We start from the raw sequence: 19,267 nt of genomic DNA on the forward strand, positions 1-19,267 counted from the left end.
AACTGTATGAGCATTGATTTAATTCAGTATGATTGTTCATTACTTTTTTTTTTATCTGGGAAATTCTATACAGATAGTAATGCTTTGAAGAATTTTCACACTGCAAAAATAGGTATTTGAATATGCGTGGAGATCCTAGAAGTAACGATACCAATTTTGAAATGTTTTAAAAGTAATTCTGCACAACTTTAGGTTTATCGTCAGAGATCATTGTTTCAAAGACTGTTGGCTGTTTGGCTGGCAAAGTACTCTGTTCTACCGATGTGATCCGTCATTCTTGTATCTTAACTGTACTCTGAGATACAAAGCATATCAAGCAGTCCTTAATTATACGAGCAGATGTAGGCAAGCTAGTCAGCTGTGTATTTAATGCAAAATGTTGCTTCAGTTTTGCTTGCACAATCTCTTCCTACAACCTAGTTATTTGTGATTTTGTCTTGCTACCTGACACGCAGAAGATCTGAGACAAGCCCTTGATGAAACCTTTCTGTGTTATTGCATCATCACACACGTGCCACAGCCGCGGACCAGCAGGGAGGTGATCTAAGATACAGCTAGTATATCTCTCAGAGCTGTGACACACGGAAGTCCTCTGATACGCCTTCCAGAAAAAAAAAACGTGACAACCACAGATAAGATGGGAACGGTACTGCATGGTAAATGCAGATTTTCATCTTTCAGAACATTTTCACTGGCCCTTCCTGTGCAAGAGGCTATATTGCTGATTGCTGCTGCTCACAGTGAAACAGGAGACTCAAGAGCAATGGGAGGGTAACACCATTTTCCTTCTACGCTTACCCTAGAGCTAGTTTCAGCATCCTTTCACAAGCACTCACGTAGCTGTACCGATTCAAACAAGACAAACTGTTAACTTGTCTATTTTGTGTGAAACTCACCTCCTCGTTGCACATGTGGATAGTCCATGCCCTTTAACTAAACAGCAGCATTTTCCTTTCCTGCTCATTGCCCACCACTTTCCTGCCAAGTGACTCCCACTTGCACAACTGCAACACAGCTGCACGAGAGCATCAGGAAGGACAAGGCATCCAGCTCTCAGTCAGCACATTTTTTGACCATTACTTCAGGGCAACTAATAATGGCATTAGCCTGGTGGTAATGATTTTAGAAAGCTTTTTCTTGTTCATTTCATCTTTGTCAGAACCAAGATGGGGGGGTGATGAAAGAGTTTGCTCCTTGCAGCCACAGTTTCCAAGGTGCTACAACCCAACAGCGAAGTTACCCCTTGCTTTTGAAAGCACAGTATGCAGTCTTTTTCATTTACCCGTGTCCGAAACTCTCCTTTCTTTGGGAGAAAGTACTTATCCTCAAAAACACATTCAGGTCTTAAAACCAACCAGAAAGCACATAAATAACACTCAACAAAACAGCAGCAAGGACCGACTTGGTTTATAACAATTAGTTTACACAAACACCGGGCTACTTCAGAAACACTTGGAAAAGGTTGCTATACAGTTACAAAAGAAAACTTGTTGCCTGTACTCTGAGAGACCACCAAGAACAAAGATACTCACAGGTGTCCACTCGCTGGAGATTTCTCATCCGGATGATCCTTACAGTCAGCAGATAGCAGGGAGAGGATTCTATCTGGAGAAGAAAAGTACAAATTGGAATACGAATAAGCATCAAACATGCAAACCAACCAGCTGCTACAAAATAATACAGCTGGTAAAAATTGTGTCAGCCATCTCACTATTCTGCAGATGAAAATCTGCAACATAAGCTACTGCTCTTAAAGAAGTCTTGTTATAATATATATATATTTCACTGTCTTTTTGCTGTGTTACTCAGAGCCTGGATTCCTCATCATAGCAGAAAAGAAAGGGATAAATCCCTTTCAACTGATACTGTCTGAGACACTTGCAAAACCCCTTGCTTTGAAATTGTAGCGTTTAGCTCTGAGGTAGCTAGAGTAAGTGTCTTGAATGGAGTAAATGCACCGGTGAGCACCATGGTGGAGCTGTCAAAACAGCAGCAGTCTTACTCAAAGTCCCAGTCAAATCCCCTTAGTAACCACCCACAAGGTCCCATCGCATTGAAAAGGGTGCTGTGGAGAATATGTGTTGTTGCTGACTCTCATGGGAGAAACCTGAAGTACCACTCTCAAGAGACATGCTTTTGCCTTCTGCTTCAAAAACACAGGTTTCTCTTCCCCCCCCCCTCTATAATTGTAGGGGGGAAACAGTAACAATAATCTGAGCTTTTGTAAATCACAACTATGAGATACACCAATGGGTGTAAAGAATTAGGCACGGGCTGCCTTTAGGGAAAAATGAAGAACAGCACCACCCTCAAAAAAATCCTTAAGTTTGAAAGCGCTTAACTTCCTTTGGTCCTTTCGAATGTCTCAGCCATGAACTTCTAGAAAACAAGTCTCTCTAGATTTTGTGGCTGCAGAGACCTCTTCCTATTTATTATTAGAGGATAATGGGATTTCCTTCTTCTAAGGCAGGCAATTTCCTGCCAGTTCATTCCATAAAGCTGTCTCTGCTCAGACCTATTTGCAAAAGGCTGCCCTGACAAAGCCAATAAATAAATCAACATTTCCTGTGGCTGTGACACACGGCCATTTCCTCACACTCCTAGAAGCATCGCTACCTGCATAAGTGGTTACAGCAGAGCCCTCCAAATCATTCTTTTTGACAATGGCTATTTTTATCCACTGATTTCCTCTCATTTAGGAGCACCCTTCTATTTCTAAAGTACTTCAGAGACTTCCTAGAATGACTGTAAACAAGCACAAAAAGTAGATGTCACAGCAGATAGAGAGAAGCTGGAAGAACCTCATTCAAAACAATATGTGCAATGTTGCTGATTTTTTTTTTTAATTTTATGAGAACAGGGCGATAAGGACCTTATTTTCAAATAGGCCTCCTTTATCACAACAAATTACTTTTTCAATGTGTGTTTTAAATCTTTCTTTGGTCTCCTAACACATGATGTTATGTTAAAATGTTTTTTTGCTGAGATCTTAAAAAGGGTTCCTGCTTTTACCCCTCCTGTATGTGTCTCAAGAATTCTTTGTTTTCTTCCTTTCTTAGTACTTTTTCATGAAAATCACCCTCAGCAATCTATCCACCTATTCCAAGTGCTCTCAAAGGAGAAAAAGCCTAACAAAAGCTGCAAAATTGGCAAACAACTGAATGGAGGGGTACGTCCTCAGAACTACCCCGTGCAAGGACACTGGTTCACATTTCAGAAACCACGTAGCCATATTAATACACTTCTCCACCCAGTTAATTAACCCTTCTTCTCAGCTGGGTAATTAGCAAAGGTGGATCACTCCACTCACATGTTAGGAATGAGCCTGGGCACCTCAGCATATGCTCTACAAGGCAGAATCTGCATAAGCACTGGGCAATTCTTGCAGTCATTTATCTCCGGAGATTGCTCAAGGTGCTGCCAGCTCCTGGACCCGCTCCAGCTACACTTCCTCAGGCAAATGGCATTGCTTGAGTGAAAACCGATGGATTCAATATTTGCAAAGCACTTTGAGATTCTTAAATAGGAGATATTAAGGAAGTGCAGTGGGTTGTTTTTTTTTAATGACTATTATACGGTTTGTGCCATCTGATAACCTGGTTCCCATGCAATGACTTTCTAATGTGTTAGCCAAATTTCCCCATCTGGCACGGGGAAATCAATTCTCAGAGATGCGGGTTTCCCCAAAAGACTTACCAAAGTCACACACACACACCAAAAAAAAAAAAATAAAAATCAGTGGCTTCATAGAAGCTACAGAAATAAAGATCTGTGCTTGCACCAGCCGGTCAGCAGCCAGAGCTAGCCTTCCTGGCAGCCCCAGCACATCCCCATGGGGGTAGCAAAGACAACAAGGAGAGCAGAAATCCCCCAGTGATTAGGCCTGGCTAGTTCTACTGCTCCCAGGAGGATTTGCTATTTTACTTAATTCGGGTAACAGATTAAACAAAAGAAATGCATTTAAATAGCAACTGTGACAACGGTAACATGATGTACTAGGGTCTAGTTATACAAAGAAACTAGCAGCTATGCATATGTGAAGCAAAGGACAGAAGTTCTGTTATTCTGTTTACTTAAAATCTATTATGATTCCTTTAACAAAACAAGACTGCAGCTATGCCATGATGTCCCACATACAGAGAGGTTTCCATCGCAGCCTCGGGCAGTGGAAGACCACAAGCAGCACCCTGCCCTGGGGCTAACAGGGACATGCTAGAACAACCATTTAGAGCTGTCACATTGTAGCTTTGCTTTTGAAAAAAATCAAGACTGATGTCCTCACTCTGTGACTGTTTTACTGATTGTCAGTCTGTTGGCTTGACTTCGGTTCAGTGCTTCCCAAGTTGTGCTCCTGTGCTTCATGTACAGGTGTGTACTATAGAACAGCTGCATGCAATACAGCACGCTGCAATGCCAGTGCATGAACAAGGCATACACTGCTAGTTTCTCTGCATTCCCAGGGAAACAAAGTTTTACTGCAGTTTTCCAAACAACAGCTCCATCCACCATAGATCAGATCCCACAGTCTCTTCTTCCAATTTTCCACCACTTCCCATAAAAAAGTATAATATGATACTGGGCACCAAGGTACTATGTTGATCCGTCACGTGAATGATTCCAACTTTCTCCCACCTGGGTGAGTAACAATTTGAAAACAGCAGTTTCTCTGCCATGCGTGCTCTGGTGATGCAGGCTGTCTGCATTCCTGGCAGATTTGTGCCTCCTGTAGCTCTGTTCCAGCCCTCTTTAAAGTCATACTTACATTCAGATGTAGGTATGTGTGGCATGCATCCATCTTGAGAAGCACTGCTGTAAATTACTTCACCAGTTTAGCTGTAAAATACATCCTGTCACATCACAAGCAGCTGCAGAGTTCCAAAATGACAGTATTCCTTAATGAGACAAGGGTCCACAAGACCAGAGGATGGCTATTCTTCATCTTTTTTACTTGCTTTTCTTTCAGTACCTTTCTTCAGCCTTTAGGTTTCTTCATCTAACAGACTATTCCAGCATAGGTATTTCTAGCAGCATCTTCCCAGCTCGCGATATCAACGGCACAGGTGTTCACCACTCCACTATGCCTACTGTAGACTACCCCAGTCTCACAATTCCACAACAGTACAGGCAAATGTATGCTGGGTCAACGCATATTTTGGTATTCAGTGTTAGCTCCGTGTTTTACTATAGATGTTCCAGCAGGTAGCAGAATATTGTAGCTGCCTTCCCAAAACAGAGAGCAGTTATCCAACAACACTGATCCAGAGAGAATTTACTCTTGAATCTCCAGGGGCAGCCAACACATTCTCAGTCTTGATTGCTGCCCTTTTTAGATTGGCATTTATTCTAAAGCAATCACTATCAGAAAAAATAATGCAGAGATTCTGAAATACATCTTCAGTGTGTGTGATGAAAACTATACCATCACCAAAAAGCACCTGTCCTCCAGGCAGGTGCTCAGCTGTTGCTTTTCTACATGAAATGCAGAATGACTTCCATCTGGTCTCATGAGGAGGGTGGCCTTCATCACACTGGATGAAAAATTGTGATAAGGAAGCAGAGAAAATCATGTGGCACAGTGTGCTGGTACCATTACCTATTCCAGTGCAACCGCACTACATGCTATTCCACAAGCCATCCTGCAAAGATCAGACAAGACTTAAAAATACTTTGAGGACAATCAGTTTACTTATTCAAGGGTTGATAGAAAGCCATTTCTATAGACCAACCTGAAAAAAATTGCGTTAGCTATGAAAACCATGAAAAGAGCTTCCTCTCTACTCATTCATTTTTCCTGCAGTCACCCAACAACAATGTGTGTGTCCACTCCTATGTCACCTACCGGCACAGCGGCCTTTCCTGGCAAAGACGGCTTCCCTGCCTTGACCAAGGTCCTCCTGCATTCCTGGCCCCGAGGGGCATTCTGCCGAGATGAAATCACTCGCAGGATGTTACCAGGGCATTCCTTTCTTCTCTCCAGGTGCTAATTTAACTAGATGGTAGCCAGGGACCCAATCAAAAGAACCAAGAAGGCTTTGCTGCCGAGTGTCTAGAGCGTATTTCTCAGCCGTCTGAGGGTCCGGTTGCCTTAGAGATCATGCATCCTCAATTCTTTTGTGGTTGTAATCGGGATACTTCAGGCTGTGAGCATCACTCAGTCAAGCCCTGCCCCAGCCTGCTAGAGCCTATCCCCCACTGCTGTGGGATGTGCCAGGGGACCCCACAGCAGCACATCCAGCGTCCAGCCACAGCTGCCTCGGAGAAGGAGCCAGGAAGGAATTTTCTTGCTGTTTCTCACCCTGCCCCTGGTAGCCATTGGCCGAGTGCTGTCAGCTGCTGTTTGAACATGTTTCTGAAGCTCTTCCATGTTCTTGATAAACCTGGGTTCCATGCTCGGAAAGAAGCTACTCTCATGCTTCCTTCCTTCGCCTCCTCCAGATGCTGGGGCTGCGTGTGGCACCTCCATCAAAGGCTGCAGGGCTGCGTGGGGTCTGGGACCACTGGCTGTTTGGCACAAGCAGCATGTTTCATGTGTTTTGTTAGTAACATAACCTCTCCAAATCAGACTGGCTCTTCACCAGCATTAGCAGAAGTCTTGGTTGGATATCAGTGAACAAAAAGCTCCTACAGCTGGATGGAAACACTCCTTCCACGCACATGGCCACAGTAACCCTGGTTTCAGTGAGGAAAATCTATGTGTCCACAGGAGCATGACAGGTATATGCAGGGCCGCAAGGATTGTGTCCTTCATATGACTGCTTCCTCATACGTGTGTCCATCATGGGACTCCGAACACTTTCAAAGAATAAGACTGCGCTTGAAATTAATTTCCAAAAAGCAGAAATTCAAATATTTATCAAGACAACATGGATAGTTTCAGTGCACAAGGATCCCAGCTTCAGCACAGATCTATTGTTTGATAACTCCAGCTAGTTGCACAGACTTTTCAGCTGTCCTCCATCTTTTCGTGTTTCCAGATGTTTAACAACTGGATTTTTCTGATTTTGAAAAACAGGTCCATTTGAAAACATAGAGCACTCAACTGCATGTTCAAAATTATTTCTATATATATTCCAACTGCTGCTAGAGGAATAGCTACATCCGTGAAAAGAGAGCCCTCTTATACTGCTCTGCCCTTCCTAAGCAGAACAAATATGGAAGAAAGAAACTAGACTGAGCATTAACCAGCTAAGGGCTGAGAAGCACACCACCCAATTCCAGATAGCCATAAAATAGGTGTTTACATCTGACAGCTGTTAGTGATTTCTTGAGCCTCATCCTAAGGCAGATGTTACCACAGGCCATGCACCACCCTCTAAAAATCTCTACTTCTGGCTACTGATTCCCAATCTAGAGGTCTACCTCAGACAGATGTTTTACACCTTGTACATCAAACGTGGATAAGCCAAACCATATTTCAAAGTTATGAGCTGATGGGAAGCGGCCTCCTTTGACTTCGCAAGGTTCACTTTTTAAGTGGGAGGCATGCATGCCATTTCAGCAGTCCATATTTTAGGCAACCCCACACCACCACTCAGGGTGGCAGGGGAGGCACCTAGGCTTAGAACAGCTTCTGCAGCTGAGCAGAGCTGCTGCTGGTGCCACACTCCTGCAAGCACCATGGGGCTGAGGGTGGCTCAGGAGTTGCTGCCTCCTGCCTTTCCAGCTGCTGCTGAGACCAGGACTGGAGCTGCTCCCAACAGCAGGCTCTTGGCCTTGCAACCTCAGCTCCTGTTCACATGGCAGAGTCCAACCTGTATCAGAGGCAGCAGCTGCAGCCTCCCCCTAACCTCACCATGCAGCGTGGCAGCTCCGTGCTCTTCCCATGACCTCAGAAGCTGTATCCAGCTTCCAAAACCAAGCAGAAGCCAGAGCTGCTGTTCTGCACAAGGACAGGAGTTTGACCTGCCCCTCTTCTGTTACAGGGCAGTCACTTCCTGGCAGGGAAGCGAGGTACGAGACATCTTACCCTTGTTAAGACATGGCTCATACCGAATTCAGAACTATGCATCCAATTTTTCCCCTCCCCTTCCCTCACATTAATTATTATATGAGACCTGCTGCAATCCTTAAAAATAAGCACTGATGTCTGAAATACCAGAGCTGGCTCTGCCTGCTGCTTTAGCATGGGGCAAAGTACCAGCCAAGGCCTGAATAACATAGATTCTTAATGCAGATGAAAATCAACATGTTGGCATAAAGGCACATGCAGTTGATGGAAAATGCCGTGGTATGTTTCTAACAGATGATGCCTCTTAGCAGGTAGAGACTCTCATACTAAGCCTTGTGGTAGTTTCAGTGATGAAAAATCTACATTTTAGAAACTTAGCAGAAGATAATAGCATGTGTGCATCCTTCACATAAACACACGATATGCTGCAGTAATCAAGCCATGGTCATGCAAGTGCATAGGACAGCGTGCTACATTCTAATCATAGCAGAAAAAAAAACCAGTGACTATGTAACCACATGCAATAACAACAACTCAGTCTATCACCAATGGATTGTCATGAATTTTTGGAATTTTGAAATGTGGAAAATAACCCGTCAGTGAGACAGGGGCAAGACGACAGCTGTCAAGAAGGCGGTTATGGTCTCATACACGTTAGATTATTCTTTTGGTTCACTACTGTCACACATGTCCCCTTGAAATTTCACAGCTATCTAAGCCTATATCCTGAGCAGATACTGGAAAAACAAACACAGCACTGTGTGGCATTAAGAAATGCAGACAAGAACTTACCTGTCATATGCATAATTATCATAGGTAATTATAATCCAGGAGTTCAAATCATTTTGCTTTCTCTTACCATGATTTTAGGTTCCTTACCCCTTGTAAGGAGCAGACATCATACCAAAGACACATCGGTTCATTGTTTTTCAGTCTGTTTTTACTATTTACAAAATTCTTCCTCCTACACATGGTCCAGAATTTTGGTACCTCCACAGGCTGGAGATACATGACTTTGTAAGCTAAATATCTGCAAGACGAAATGCCACAAAGACCCAAGACTGATAGACTATATCATGAGAAAACACATTATACCCTTTTAATGCCACTTTTTTATTTTTAAATAAAAATCCCAATACTGGGCAAACGCAAAAACTAAACTTTGGGAAGTGTGTGTGAAAAAGTAAAAATACTGCAAGCATGAATAAGAATTGGTTTTAATTTCTTGGTGCCTAAACTGTAGCAGGACTACCTGGTAACTAGCTTATCACAAAGCTCACCTGTCTGCCTGTTTACAGCATTACTTCAACCTCCAGGTAAAGCACCTTCTCAGCTTCATTTTGTCTTGGTATAACTTTCCTGCATGGATTATAATGCAAATTTCCATAGAATTATCTGCCTCAGAAGCAGACACTTCTTGGGACAACATTGTTACATGAGTCACATTTAAACTTCTCTAATCCTGACAGAAAGGAAACAATGCCTGTACTTACTGCACAGATAGCAAAGTAGCAGAGCGAGAACCCCTATCAAAATCAGTAATTTCTAACAAAAATAAACCTATGACTTCAAACACAAGAAATAGCTCTAGCACTTTCAAGCATCGCTCCTTTGACAAAATCCCTCGTTACGGGTTTATTTTTATGATGGAGCACGGAAGTGATGAACAATCAAAGTTCAATAATCCAGGACACCCTCCCCACAAATTGCTAGGATAGAGACTGCACTGCCAAAGCCACTACAGCCAAACACGCATCACTATTACTTTTGGCCTTTCCAGTTACATAAGGCATCGTGGAACAGAACGCTCACCAGTGGATTTCTTTTACGACTAAGTGAGGGATTAAAACAGTAGACATTCTCCATGGTCCCAATAAAAGATAACAGAGAAACACAACAAGCGGTTCTGAAAAATCATCAACATAAGGTGGAACAAAATGATCCAAAAACAAATGTAAGGGCGTTTCCCTTGTGACAGTCAAACTGCTGCCATCATTATTTATCTACCTGAGCCTTTTCCCCTTTTGAGCAAAACAAACCCCACAGCCTTCTTTGGTTCAAAGTTCTTTTGTTCACAATACCTTGAAATCGCCTTTGCCTGGTGTGGTGCTTTCTTCTTTTTCCTCTTGCAGTTCACCATCTCCCAGAGAATCGATGTCCAAGTCTTCATTCTGAAGAAAGCAAGCAATGATAAATGGTGACATTAAAACAACAACAGCGGCATTATCAGGATAGATAATTAACTCCTACTTGCAATAGTTTATGCTGAAACCCCAGTTAGAACAACTGTTGGTTACACCCAGCCGTGTTACAGTGCTCAGCGTAATGAGCAAACCACCATGTGGCTCAGCACACGCTCCACAAAATCCACATCAGCTGTGCCCTTTAAACAAGTCTATGAAGGAAAAGCCATTTCAGCTGCGAGATACCCAAAAGCTGCCTCTGCATCCATCTTGCAAAAAAAGGTTTGTTTTTTGTTTCAAATGTGATCTTTTGCCAATCTGCTCCCGCTCTTGGGGGTATTTCTCAGTTTAAAAAAAAAAATCCCAGAATCTTGATCTGGGTTTAAACACAGAGCATGAAACACATTGCAACTGCAAAATTTTAAATTTAACGTTTCCATTTTTTCAGGAAACAGAAGTTCCAGAACACTTCTGCAATGTAGGGTGCCCCCTTTTGAAACGCTTTGTGGGGAAACACCATTAAAGGCCAGTTCCTGTAAAAAATGTCAAAAGCATTCTGTTTCTGTTTCCAGAGTACTTCCTAAAGCAACGTGCCTTCGTCCAGGCGAAGGGCACGCAAAGCGATGTGTAACACGCTACGCGTGAAGTCAAACAAGCTTCGCAATGACCCAGAGAATGCAAAGCAAAATGGAAAATCCAGAACAAAACTGGGAGCGTGGAAATAAAATTCAACTCCCTATCCCTATTCTCTGTCCCGGCCTTATGCCTTTTCCAGTAACCAAAGCTGAGGTTGTCACATCAATTTTGCTGTCAATACATAAATATTCAAGTTTTTAACAGAAGTAGCATTTACTTATGGAAGAAAAAGTTAAGTCTGAGTCTGGATTGAGGCTGGCAGTTCAGTCCCCTGGAAAGCGCCCCCCGCCCCGTCCGTTTCTTCCACCTTCCCCATCCCTGCTGCCCCCTGGCCACGCCGGCTCCCCTCCGGCGGCCCGTGGGGCCGGGACCTCAGGCCGCAGCGGAGCGCCACAGGCTCGGGCGGGCAGGGCGGCGCCGGTGGCACCGGGCACGGCGAGGGCCCCCGGGCGGGGTCCGCTCCCGCCGCCCCCCGCGCAGCCCTTCGCAGCCGCCCTCTTACCTGCCGCGCCTTGGCGCCCGGCGGCAGCGAGGCCTTGCCGGGGACCCTGCCGTAGAGCGCTGCCGGCACCTCCACGGGCAGCGCCTCCTGCGACATGTCCGCAGCGGCTGCTCCGCGCAGCCCGCGACAAGTTGTTGTATAAAGTGACCGGAGGCCCCACCCACCTCCCCGCGCCGGGCCGCGGCCCGCCCGCCCAGCCGCGAGGCCCTCACCTCGGGGCCCGCACCTCGGGGCGCCCCGCCCGGCCGCCCCCAGCCCCGCGGCAGCGGCCGCCCCGCCGCAGCGGTGAGGGGCCGCAGGCACGGGGGGCGGCGGGACCCGGGGCGGCGCCCCCCGAACCTGGCCCCGGGCGAGGGCGCCGGGCGGGCGGCGGGAGCGGGCCGGGCTGTCGCGCGTTTTCCGGAGAAAGGCACCTGAGCCCGGCAGCTGCGGGGGACCCGCGCCGGGGTGCATGGAACGCAGCATCCAGGCCTTCAGATTTGTTTCGCAGAGCTTTTGCTCAGTCCAAGAGTGTGAACGGTGGAGCACATCAACATCTCCAGACGGACCCGGTGGAAATAACCATCCTCACAGCGCACGAGCAACAAACCTGCAGCTGCGGTGACAGCGGGCTGCGTTACGGCACCTGCACCTCCAGCATGAACAGTAGCTCAGCCCACACCCGCAGTGCGAGAGCATCTTCTGGTCTCAGGTCACAGACACCCTGAGCTGCATCCTGGAGAACTCCTCTTGCAGCTTAATTTAGAGAACAATTTTTTTTTTTTTTTTTTTTTTTTTTTTTAGCCTCATCAGAAAAGAAGACCTGCCTGACCTTGGAAGACCTGCCACAGGGACACTGAAAATATCAGTGTACTCGCTATTAGAGCAGGCCAGATTTCCCAAGGCTGACTGGTTCAGAGGGTCATTAGCATAAATCATGACGCTCACCTAGAAATCCCTCTAAAGGTGATGCATCTTCAGTAAGTTGAGATTCCCTGTCCTCAAGGAAACCTGTGGAGAAGAACAGGTGGATTCTGCATACAGACTTCCAGGTCTTAAAGTTAATTCCCCATTACACGCACACCTGGCCATCTAGGAATGATCTGTATGGCCTTCAGCTAAATCCACTTGTTCTGCTCCCACCTGAGTGACTCCACAGGGAAAGCCATAAAGAAAGAAAACTCCAAGGCTCTCGCTAACAACTGAACTAGTGTTAATTAATTTGAAATCTGAACGTTTCAAGCTGGATGGTCTCAATTTGTAGAATGGCAAGGAGAGGCTTCGAATAGAACGATTCTATTTCTTTACATTTCATATTTTAGTAATTTAAGGCTAGATGAAGCAAAATAACCTACTGTCTGCTTCAAAGGTCTAACTATAGCTGCCCCGGCAGCAAACAGCACACTGCTCTTGTCCTTTAGTGCTCACTACACCTCGTACTTCCTCGAATGCTCAGGTTTCTTACGCTGCATCTCAGTTTGTGGAAGCACCAATTGCTTGGCAAAGGTACTTGTATTACGTCTGACAGCAGACAGGCTGTGGAGACACAGTGCTCCGTGACAGTATTTTTCAATGTGTCCAAATACAGCTTTGTGGTTTCAGTCTTGGACTGGACTGAAACTGCAGATAGCCAGTGCCCCCTAAATGCCTTGTACGTGCTTGCCAAAATGGGCTTGGGATTGATCTGGCAAGCTGGAAACGCAGGCAGGACTGGCTGTGACCACCCCACTGCTCTCAGACATACAGGTACTTCTACATGAAAAACAGCACTGGGGAACAGAGTCAGATGGGCGTTCTGGCTCATCTCTGTCCCCTTCCTGCAAGGACGAGTGGCGTCTCCGACCATTTCTAGTGCGGTCAGTGAAGGAAGGACATGTAGAGCAGGAGAGGAAACTCACAGGAGGCAGGCGCACTACTGCTGTCTGTTGCCTTATCCCTGTGTTATAAATTGAGACCACAATTGATCATAATCCAATTAAAATTTTATTAATTATAGCAAGTAGAATATGAGCAAAGACAGCGCTGGACGGCAGGGGAGTCTGCGCTCCGCCAACTGCCGCCCTGAGCAGTTTAAACAGTCCTTTTTTATACTTTTTACTTTCGTGTTTATGAAGTAGTGGAGGTGTTAACCCCTTACTCATATATCTTTATATGGGGTCGTCTGTCTTGTTTCTGTCTGGCGGTTATCTTCTCTTTTACAAGCAGCATCCTGGACATCTGGCGGTTATCTTATTTTTCACAAGAGGCATCCTGGATATCTGGCGCCTAGTCTTTACATTATGCTTAACATAAATCTTAATAAACAATATCCTAGTCCATAGTTTCTTACATTATGCTTAACATAAATCTTAATAAACAATATCCTAGTCCATAGTTTCTTACACCTGACACAGGAAAGATGGAATCTTCTGGGAAATTAATTTCAAAGCAAGTCTTCAACCAAGGAGTTTAAAAGTATAAGAAGGTACCCCTGTTAGGACATGACAATCATACTGAGAAAAGTACAGCGCTTTATGTCCATCATATACATGCATCAGCATTTGCTTGCACCTAGCATATAACTATTATGCAGCTCTAATGCTGAAAGGCATTACTTTCCCAGTAGAGAGACTGGCATCACTAATGGCTTTTCACATTGCTGCACTCACAGTTAAATGCTTGTCTATGTTTCTTCCACATTGCAGCTGCTGATGCACTGGATAAAGCCCAGCACTTACCATACCAGTCTTAGAGCAACCTAATTCAGATGGAGATTTACGCTCTGGTTTAGATCTCTTAGATATTACGCAATGTACGTTGCAAATTTACCGTCCCCAATGGTTACCTGTACAGTGAGAAAGCCCTCTGTGCCTGGAGTTGCCTTACTGTGTGTTGTTGTCTGTTCTTGGAGGTTTCCCAGGAGTACAGTACACTAGAAGAGAGGTTCCCAAAGTTTTCTGAATTGCTGTTCACATTTCTGCAGACTACATGCAAGTTCACCACCTCCTCGTGAACTGGAAACCAGCACGAGGGCAGTATGACCAGTACGGTGCTTCCTCCCATACCTGTAACCAGCTTGCGGGTTACAGACCATCAACTCCTGCAGCAGCAGAGATCATGGACCAGAGCTTAAAAGTGACCAGAAAAGATATTTGGTAAGGATCTACAAAGGATTTTCTAACTACTACTACTACTACTACTACTTATTATTATTATTATTATTTATTATTATTGTTATTATTATTTACTTTATTTCAGTTATTACACTGTTCTTATCTCAATTCATGGGTTTACCTTTTCCCAATTCTCCCCATCCCACTGGGGCAGCGGAGAGAGTGAGCAAGCGGCTCTGTGGTACTTAGTTGCTGACTGGAGTTAAACCACAACAATATCGTATGTTTACGAAGTAGATAACAAACCAAAATAACTGCAGGTCAAGGAGCAATTTGGTGCATGGCTTGCTTTCAAGACTGGTTGAAACAATTTTAGATGTCAGCCAGCTGTGTAGCAGAAATTGCAAAATTAAAGGAACAACTATAAATTGCTCAAGATTTAAAAGCGTGTATTAACATATGTAGAAACTTGCAGCTCCTTACCTGATAGTTATCACCCTCTAAGGATGCTCCATTGCCTCAGCAGAAGAAAGGAAATAGGGAGGGAGCAAACATTTCATATATTTAACAAATAATTTACAGGTTATTAGCTGAGAGAGAGAAGGGTGCAATAAGCAGCAGCTGGCAGGAAAAGTCATACTGCTGGGGGGCAAGGGGCCGTCTTTTCCCGGTGTTTAAGGGCAGGCAAAAGAAGAGATCTAGGAGCTAGAAAGAACTCACCGTGTACGTGAGTTCTGTATGTGAGGCATCTGTAAGTGCAGAATGGTCAGAACCTCAGCAGCAGGATTTAATGCCATCACGCTTTCTGGAATAGGGTTTTTTAGTTGCTGTTCTTTTTAATGGACCAGCCCGTCAAGACTGCTTTGAAGAAGCTGGAGAAGGGATATACCTATATCTCCATTTAAAACGTCTGTCTCCACCACCTTTTTGTTCCTGATTTCCTTTCTTTTCTTGTTTCCATTTCCTGCCATCCTTTCTTTCCTATTGACTTCCTGGCTTTCCAGAATATCCGTTTCCTTCTTTTGCCCATCTCAATACCACATAGCTATAATTCCCTTTTATTAGGGTATTATAATTTTTTTCTTCCTTCTCCCCTTCTCTCCTCCTTTGCTTTTATACCATCTGTTTTCTTAATCTTTCCCCTTTGGCGCATGTCTCCTCCATACTGCAGTGGTACCTCCAGAAGCCTCAAGTCTGAATGGTGGAAATTTGGCCGTATTTGGAACAAGCACGAATACTACAAGCATCAGGGCAGCTGGGATCAGGCCGTGACATCTGAGTGAGACACGCAGCTGCACAGAGAAAAGGGGGTAAGCAGCAGTGGGTTGGAGGGAACGCAAAGGAGACCTTGGGACCCAAGGAGGAAGAAACTGGAGACATGACAAGACATGCTAGAGTTTTGACACGAGGGGCTGGAGGGGTGGGAGGAGTGCTGGGGAACACTGCCACTGTGCTGGGCTTCAGTGGGAACCCTGCAAGGGACAGACTCTCAGGAGGAGTTCAAAGGTACGACATTTCAACGGCCAGAAAGACACACAGCTCTCACCCATGGGCACCTGTTGGCCAGCGTACCATGATGGGCATGAGGAGACCAGCCCTGCTGGAAATGAGGCCCCAATAGCCCCCTCGGCAGCATTATCGCTCTGGGAAGGTGGTGGGATGTTGCACATACACAGCAGAGCTTCGCATGTGAACAGGTTTTGGCAAGGGGTTTCTCAGAAGGGAGTTCTGCTCTGCCACCCACGGTCTCCTGTACCTGCTGTGGCAGAAACGCTTCCTGTCATTCATGTGGTGCAACCTGTAGTCCCACAAACAAATAGCTTGCTTCCCTCAGACTGCTGGCAATAATCTTCCATTTGATCACTCTTGGGGCTGCAGAACAGCGTGAAATGCTGCTGCTAACCATCCCATTAGCTTCTGCTTGCTCAGTGGCACTCACCCAACAGGACTGTCGGAGCACTCACGTGCCTGAGCGGTTGAAAATCCCACTGCTGCTTTCCTTAGGTTCCTGTGGGCTGACTTACCTCAGTGAGCTGCCCAGGTCTCCTGTACCTTTGTGATAATCGGAAGGGCTGGGGAAAAGGTGCAATTGGATGCTAATCCCTTCACTTACCTACAGATAATGACTGGGTAAGGAGGAAAACCCAGACACAGGGAAGATGCAGAACATATTAATTACAATTAAGGAGGTCAGCGTGTTAGTGCGTGCAGTTCCTATTGCCACGGCTACCAACAGTTCTGTCTTTTAAAACATTTAGGAAAAAATCGCATGCTGACTCCTGTCGGTGCCAACACTGTGGTACAGCATGGGCACGGATTTTGTCAGTGCTTCTCCCCTGCTAGTTAGTTTCCTCCCTTGAAGGGACAATTACAAGAAATTACTCCTGTTTCCTGTAAAAAGGGACACTCCCAACCTGCAAAACCAAAAGGGCTTTTAAATGGCCACATCTGCAGCTGTTACCTGCATTCTTTGAATGCCTCAGTACAGCCCAGAGGCTGAGTGTGGAAACATACCTCATCAGCAGCTGGGCCAGAACAAAAAATGCAGAAACATACCCCATCAGCAGCTGGACAAGAACAAAAAATACCGTCAGACAAAGCCATGCACAGCCTCCGTGCTGGCCTGCAAGAGCTGGCCACCGGGGTTCTTCTGCAAGTGTCTTGTGCAATCAGTTAATAAATGTAACGAGAAAAAGCAAGCTGAGCCCAACAAACTAACCCACCCCCTAAGTCACAAACCAACATCTCTGCTAACAGACCCGGCGTGGTGCCTGAGTGGGAGGCAAGAGAGTGGAGGGGCAGGTACCTGGAGACAGGATGGCTGGTGTGGAGGGACTGGTGTCCTCCCCCTTGACTCAAGAGCATTACCTGTGGGGTTGCTATACGTCGCTGGGTGAAGGCCCCCCGTGCCCCAGAGAACCATGGCTGGGTGGAGGACTAAGCCGGACCTTTGCCAGGGTCTACAGCCAGGTGGGACATTTGGGTACTCATGATGTAACAGCAAGGACCTCACTGTGGGACTGCGCTGGCGGTGGGTGTATCTGACATAAGAAAGCCATGGGTGTTTGAGGGTGCAAGGGCAGAACTGACAAGGAGACCCATTTCTTGCCCAAGAGCTTCACCCACACTGTGAGCATCACCAGGAGCTGTGGCGGGGGGTGGGGCAGGCTTAGCCCCTGGCAGGTACAGCTTAGCATGCCTCAGTGCGCTGGGGATAAATGGGCCTTCCCCAGTCACAGCCACAAACAAAAAGGCAGCAAGGGAAGCAAAGGGGTATAGTTAAAGGCAGGGATGGGGAGAGAGAGGCAGGGTTCTTGAAATTTAGTGTCATCAAAAGACTTGGGTGGCAGGGGCGGGAGCTACCCTGGCAGCTCTTCAAGATGCCCCAAACCCCAGGTGGAACATGGGCAGGTGGGAGAGGTGGCACATGCATGTGTCACCCCAGGTGGGTTTGCCATAATGATAAACAGGGACCCAAGAGGGAGTTAGAGCTGGGGCAGAGGAGAGGCAATGCCGAAGGGACTGCGTGACTCACCCGCAGAGATCACAAAGCCAGGAGCCCTTGGTAAACAGCCAGTAAACAGCCATTTCAGCACGCCAGAGGTTGGAACCAGGGCTGCAAATTGGATGGAGGTGCAAGGGATGGGAAAAGCAGCTGGGGCGAGGGCACGCCATCCCGGGGGGGGTGTGTGTGGTGGTGGTGCTGAGGTCCTCTGAGGTGAGCGTGGGAGGCTAAAGGAGGCAAAGGTCAGAGGAAGGCTGGGCATAAAGGAATGCTTGAAGGAGGAGAGACAAACAGGTGATGACAGCATAAGGGAAGAGAAATTTTCAGCCTTTTAGAGGTTTGTGTTTTGTTTTGAATCCAGGCTACATCTCATTATCCATAGCTCTGTGTTTGCCAATACATGTTACTTCAGCACAGACAAGTTACTGCATTTCATCGAAATCTGAATTAATTAGGGGCAGCTCATACTGCCTCTGAAGCATTGTATCTTTTTTTTTAGATTAGTATCCTTGTTGTAATGGAACAGGTTTACAGAGTATTTGCATTATTTAAATCCTCCATAAAGCAAATAATTTTTTTAGTCTTTATCTCAAAGATAAGCAGTTTCAACAAATTGCCTTGCGCTATTTATAGTAGTCACACCCTGTGTTGCCTGTATACAGTCAAGGACTGACAAAGCCATGCAGCTACCCATGAATTATCTGTGAATATCGGTGTAAAGCACTTAGCTTGCCTTTTCACAACAAAATCTGAATCTCTTTCGGTTCTTTGATGTTTTTAAATCACAGCATCCCATCCTATAGTAACAAGAAATACTACTACACCTGTTGAAATTAATTGGATGCAGACGCTGACCTGGATCCTCTAAACACCGTGAGTGTTCAGCAGAAAGCACAACCCTGGGGGTTAGGTACTTTGGCACACACCAGAAAAGCTGATCCCAATGCACAACAGGCTCTGAAACAGTCACTCCCAAAGGATTCTCCCAACCTAAATATTGCTCATGTAACAAAACCTGTAAATTCAGAAGTATTGAAAATTTGTATTTTCCATGTGAAATCTCAGATTTTCAGTATCTTTTATGTTTAATTTTGCATGTTATTTCTAACAAAATTTCTTGCTGACACTGTATGAAAATAGTTTTCTCTTTTTCTCTTGAATTGTCCACATTTATTATGTCTTTTTCTATTGCACTAGATGTGGAATAAATTAAATATCCGTAGCTCATTTGTCTTCACATGTAACTTCTAGAGTGGTAAATTTTGAAATAATTTGTATTGCTGTCCCACATTCATGCATTTAAAAAACTTGTCTGTAAGCTCCATACTTTGTAACCTTTGATTTACTGCACATACATGTATGGACATGAAAAAGATGTTCACCAGCAGTGAAAACCCACATAAATAAAGCATGAGACTAATA

The 19,267-nt window shown here is 45.4% G+C and overlaps 1 protein-coding gene across 1 annotated transcript in view; it reads right to left on the minus strand.

Annotated features, from left to right (window-relative positions):
• LOC121091838 (cytosolic phospholipase A2 epsilon-like) overlaps positions 1 to 11,416 on the minus strand; it is a 34,590-nt gene extending 23,174 nt beyond the window's left edge. The window contains exons 1-3 of the mRNA XM_040602062.1: positions 11,270 to 11,416; positions 10,030 to 10,119; positions 1,533 to 1,605 (exon numbers count right to left, since the gene is read on the minus strand). Coding sequence (XP_040457996.1) covers positions 1,533 to 1,605; positions 10,030 to 10,119; positions 11,270 to 11,365 — 259 coding nt within the window. The 5' untranslated portion in view covers positions 11,366 to 11,416. The remainder of the gene's footprint in view (positions 1 to 1,532; positions 1,606 to 10,029; positions 10,120 to 11,269) is intronic.
• Between the last annotated feature and the right edge of the window lie 7,851 nt (positions 11,417 to 19,267).

Source organism: Falco naumanni, chromosome 7 (assembly GCF_017639655.2).
Source record: "Falco naumanni isolate bFalNau1 chromosome 7, bFalNau1.pat, whole genome shotgun sequence".
Taxonomy (NCBI): domain Eukaryota; kingdom Metazoa; phylum Chordata; class Aves; order Falconiformes; family Falconidae; genus Falco; species Falco naumanni.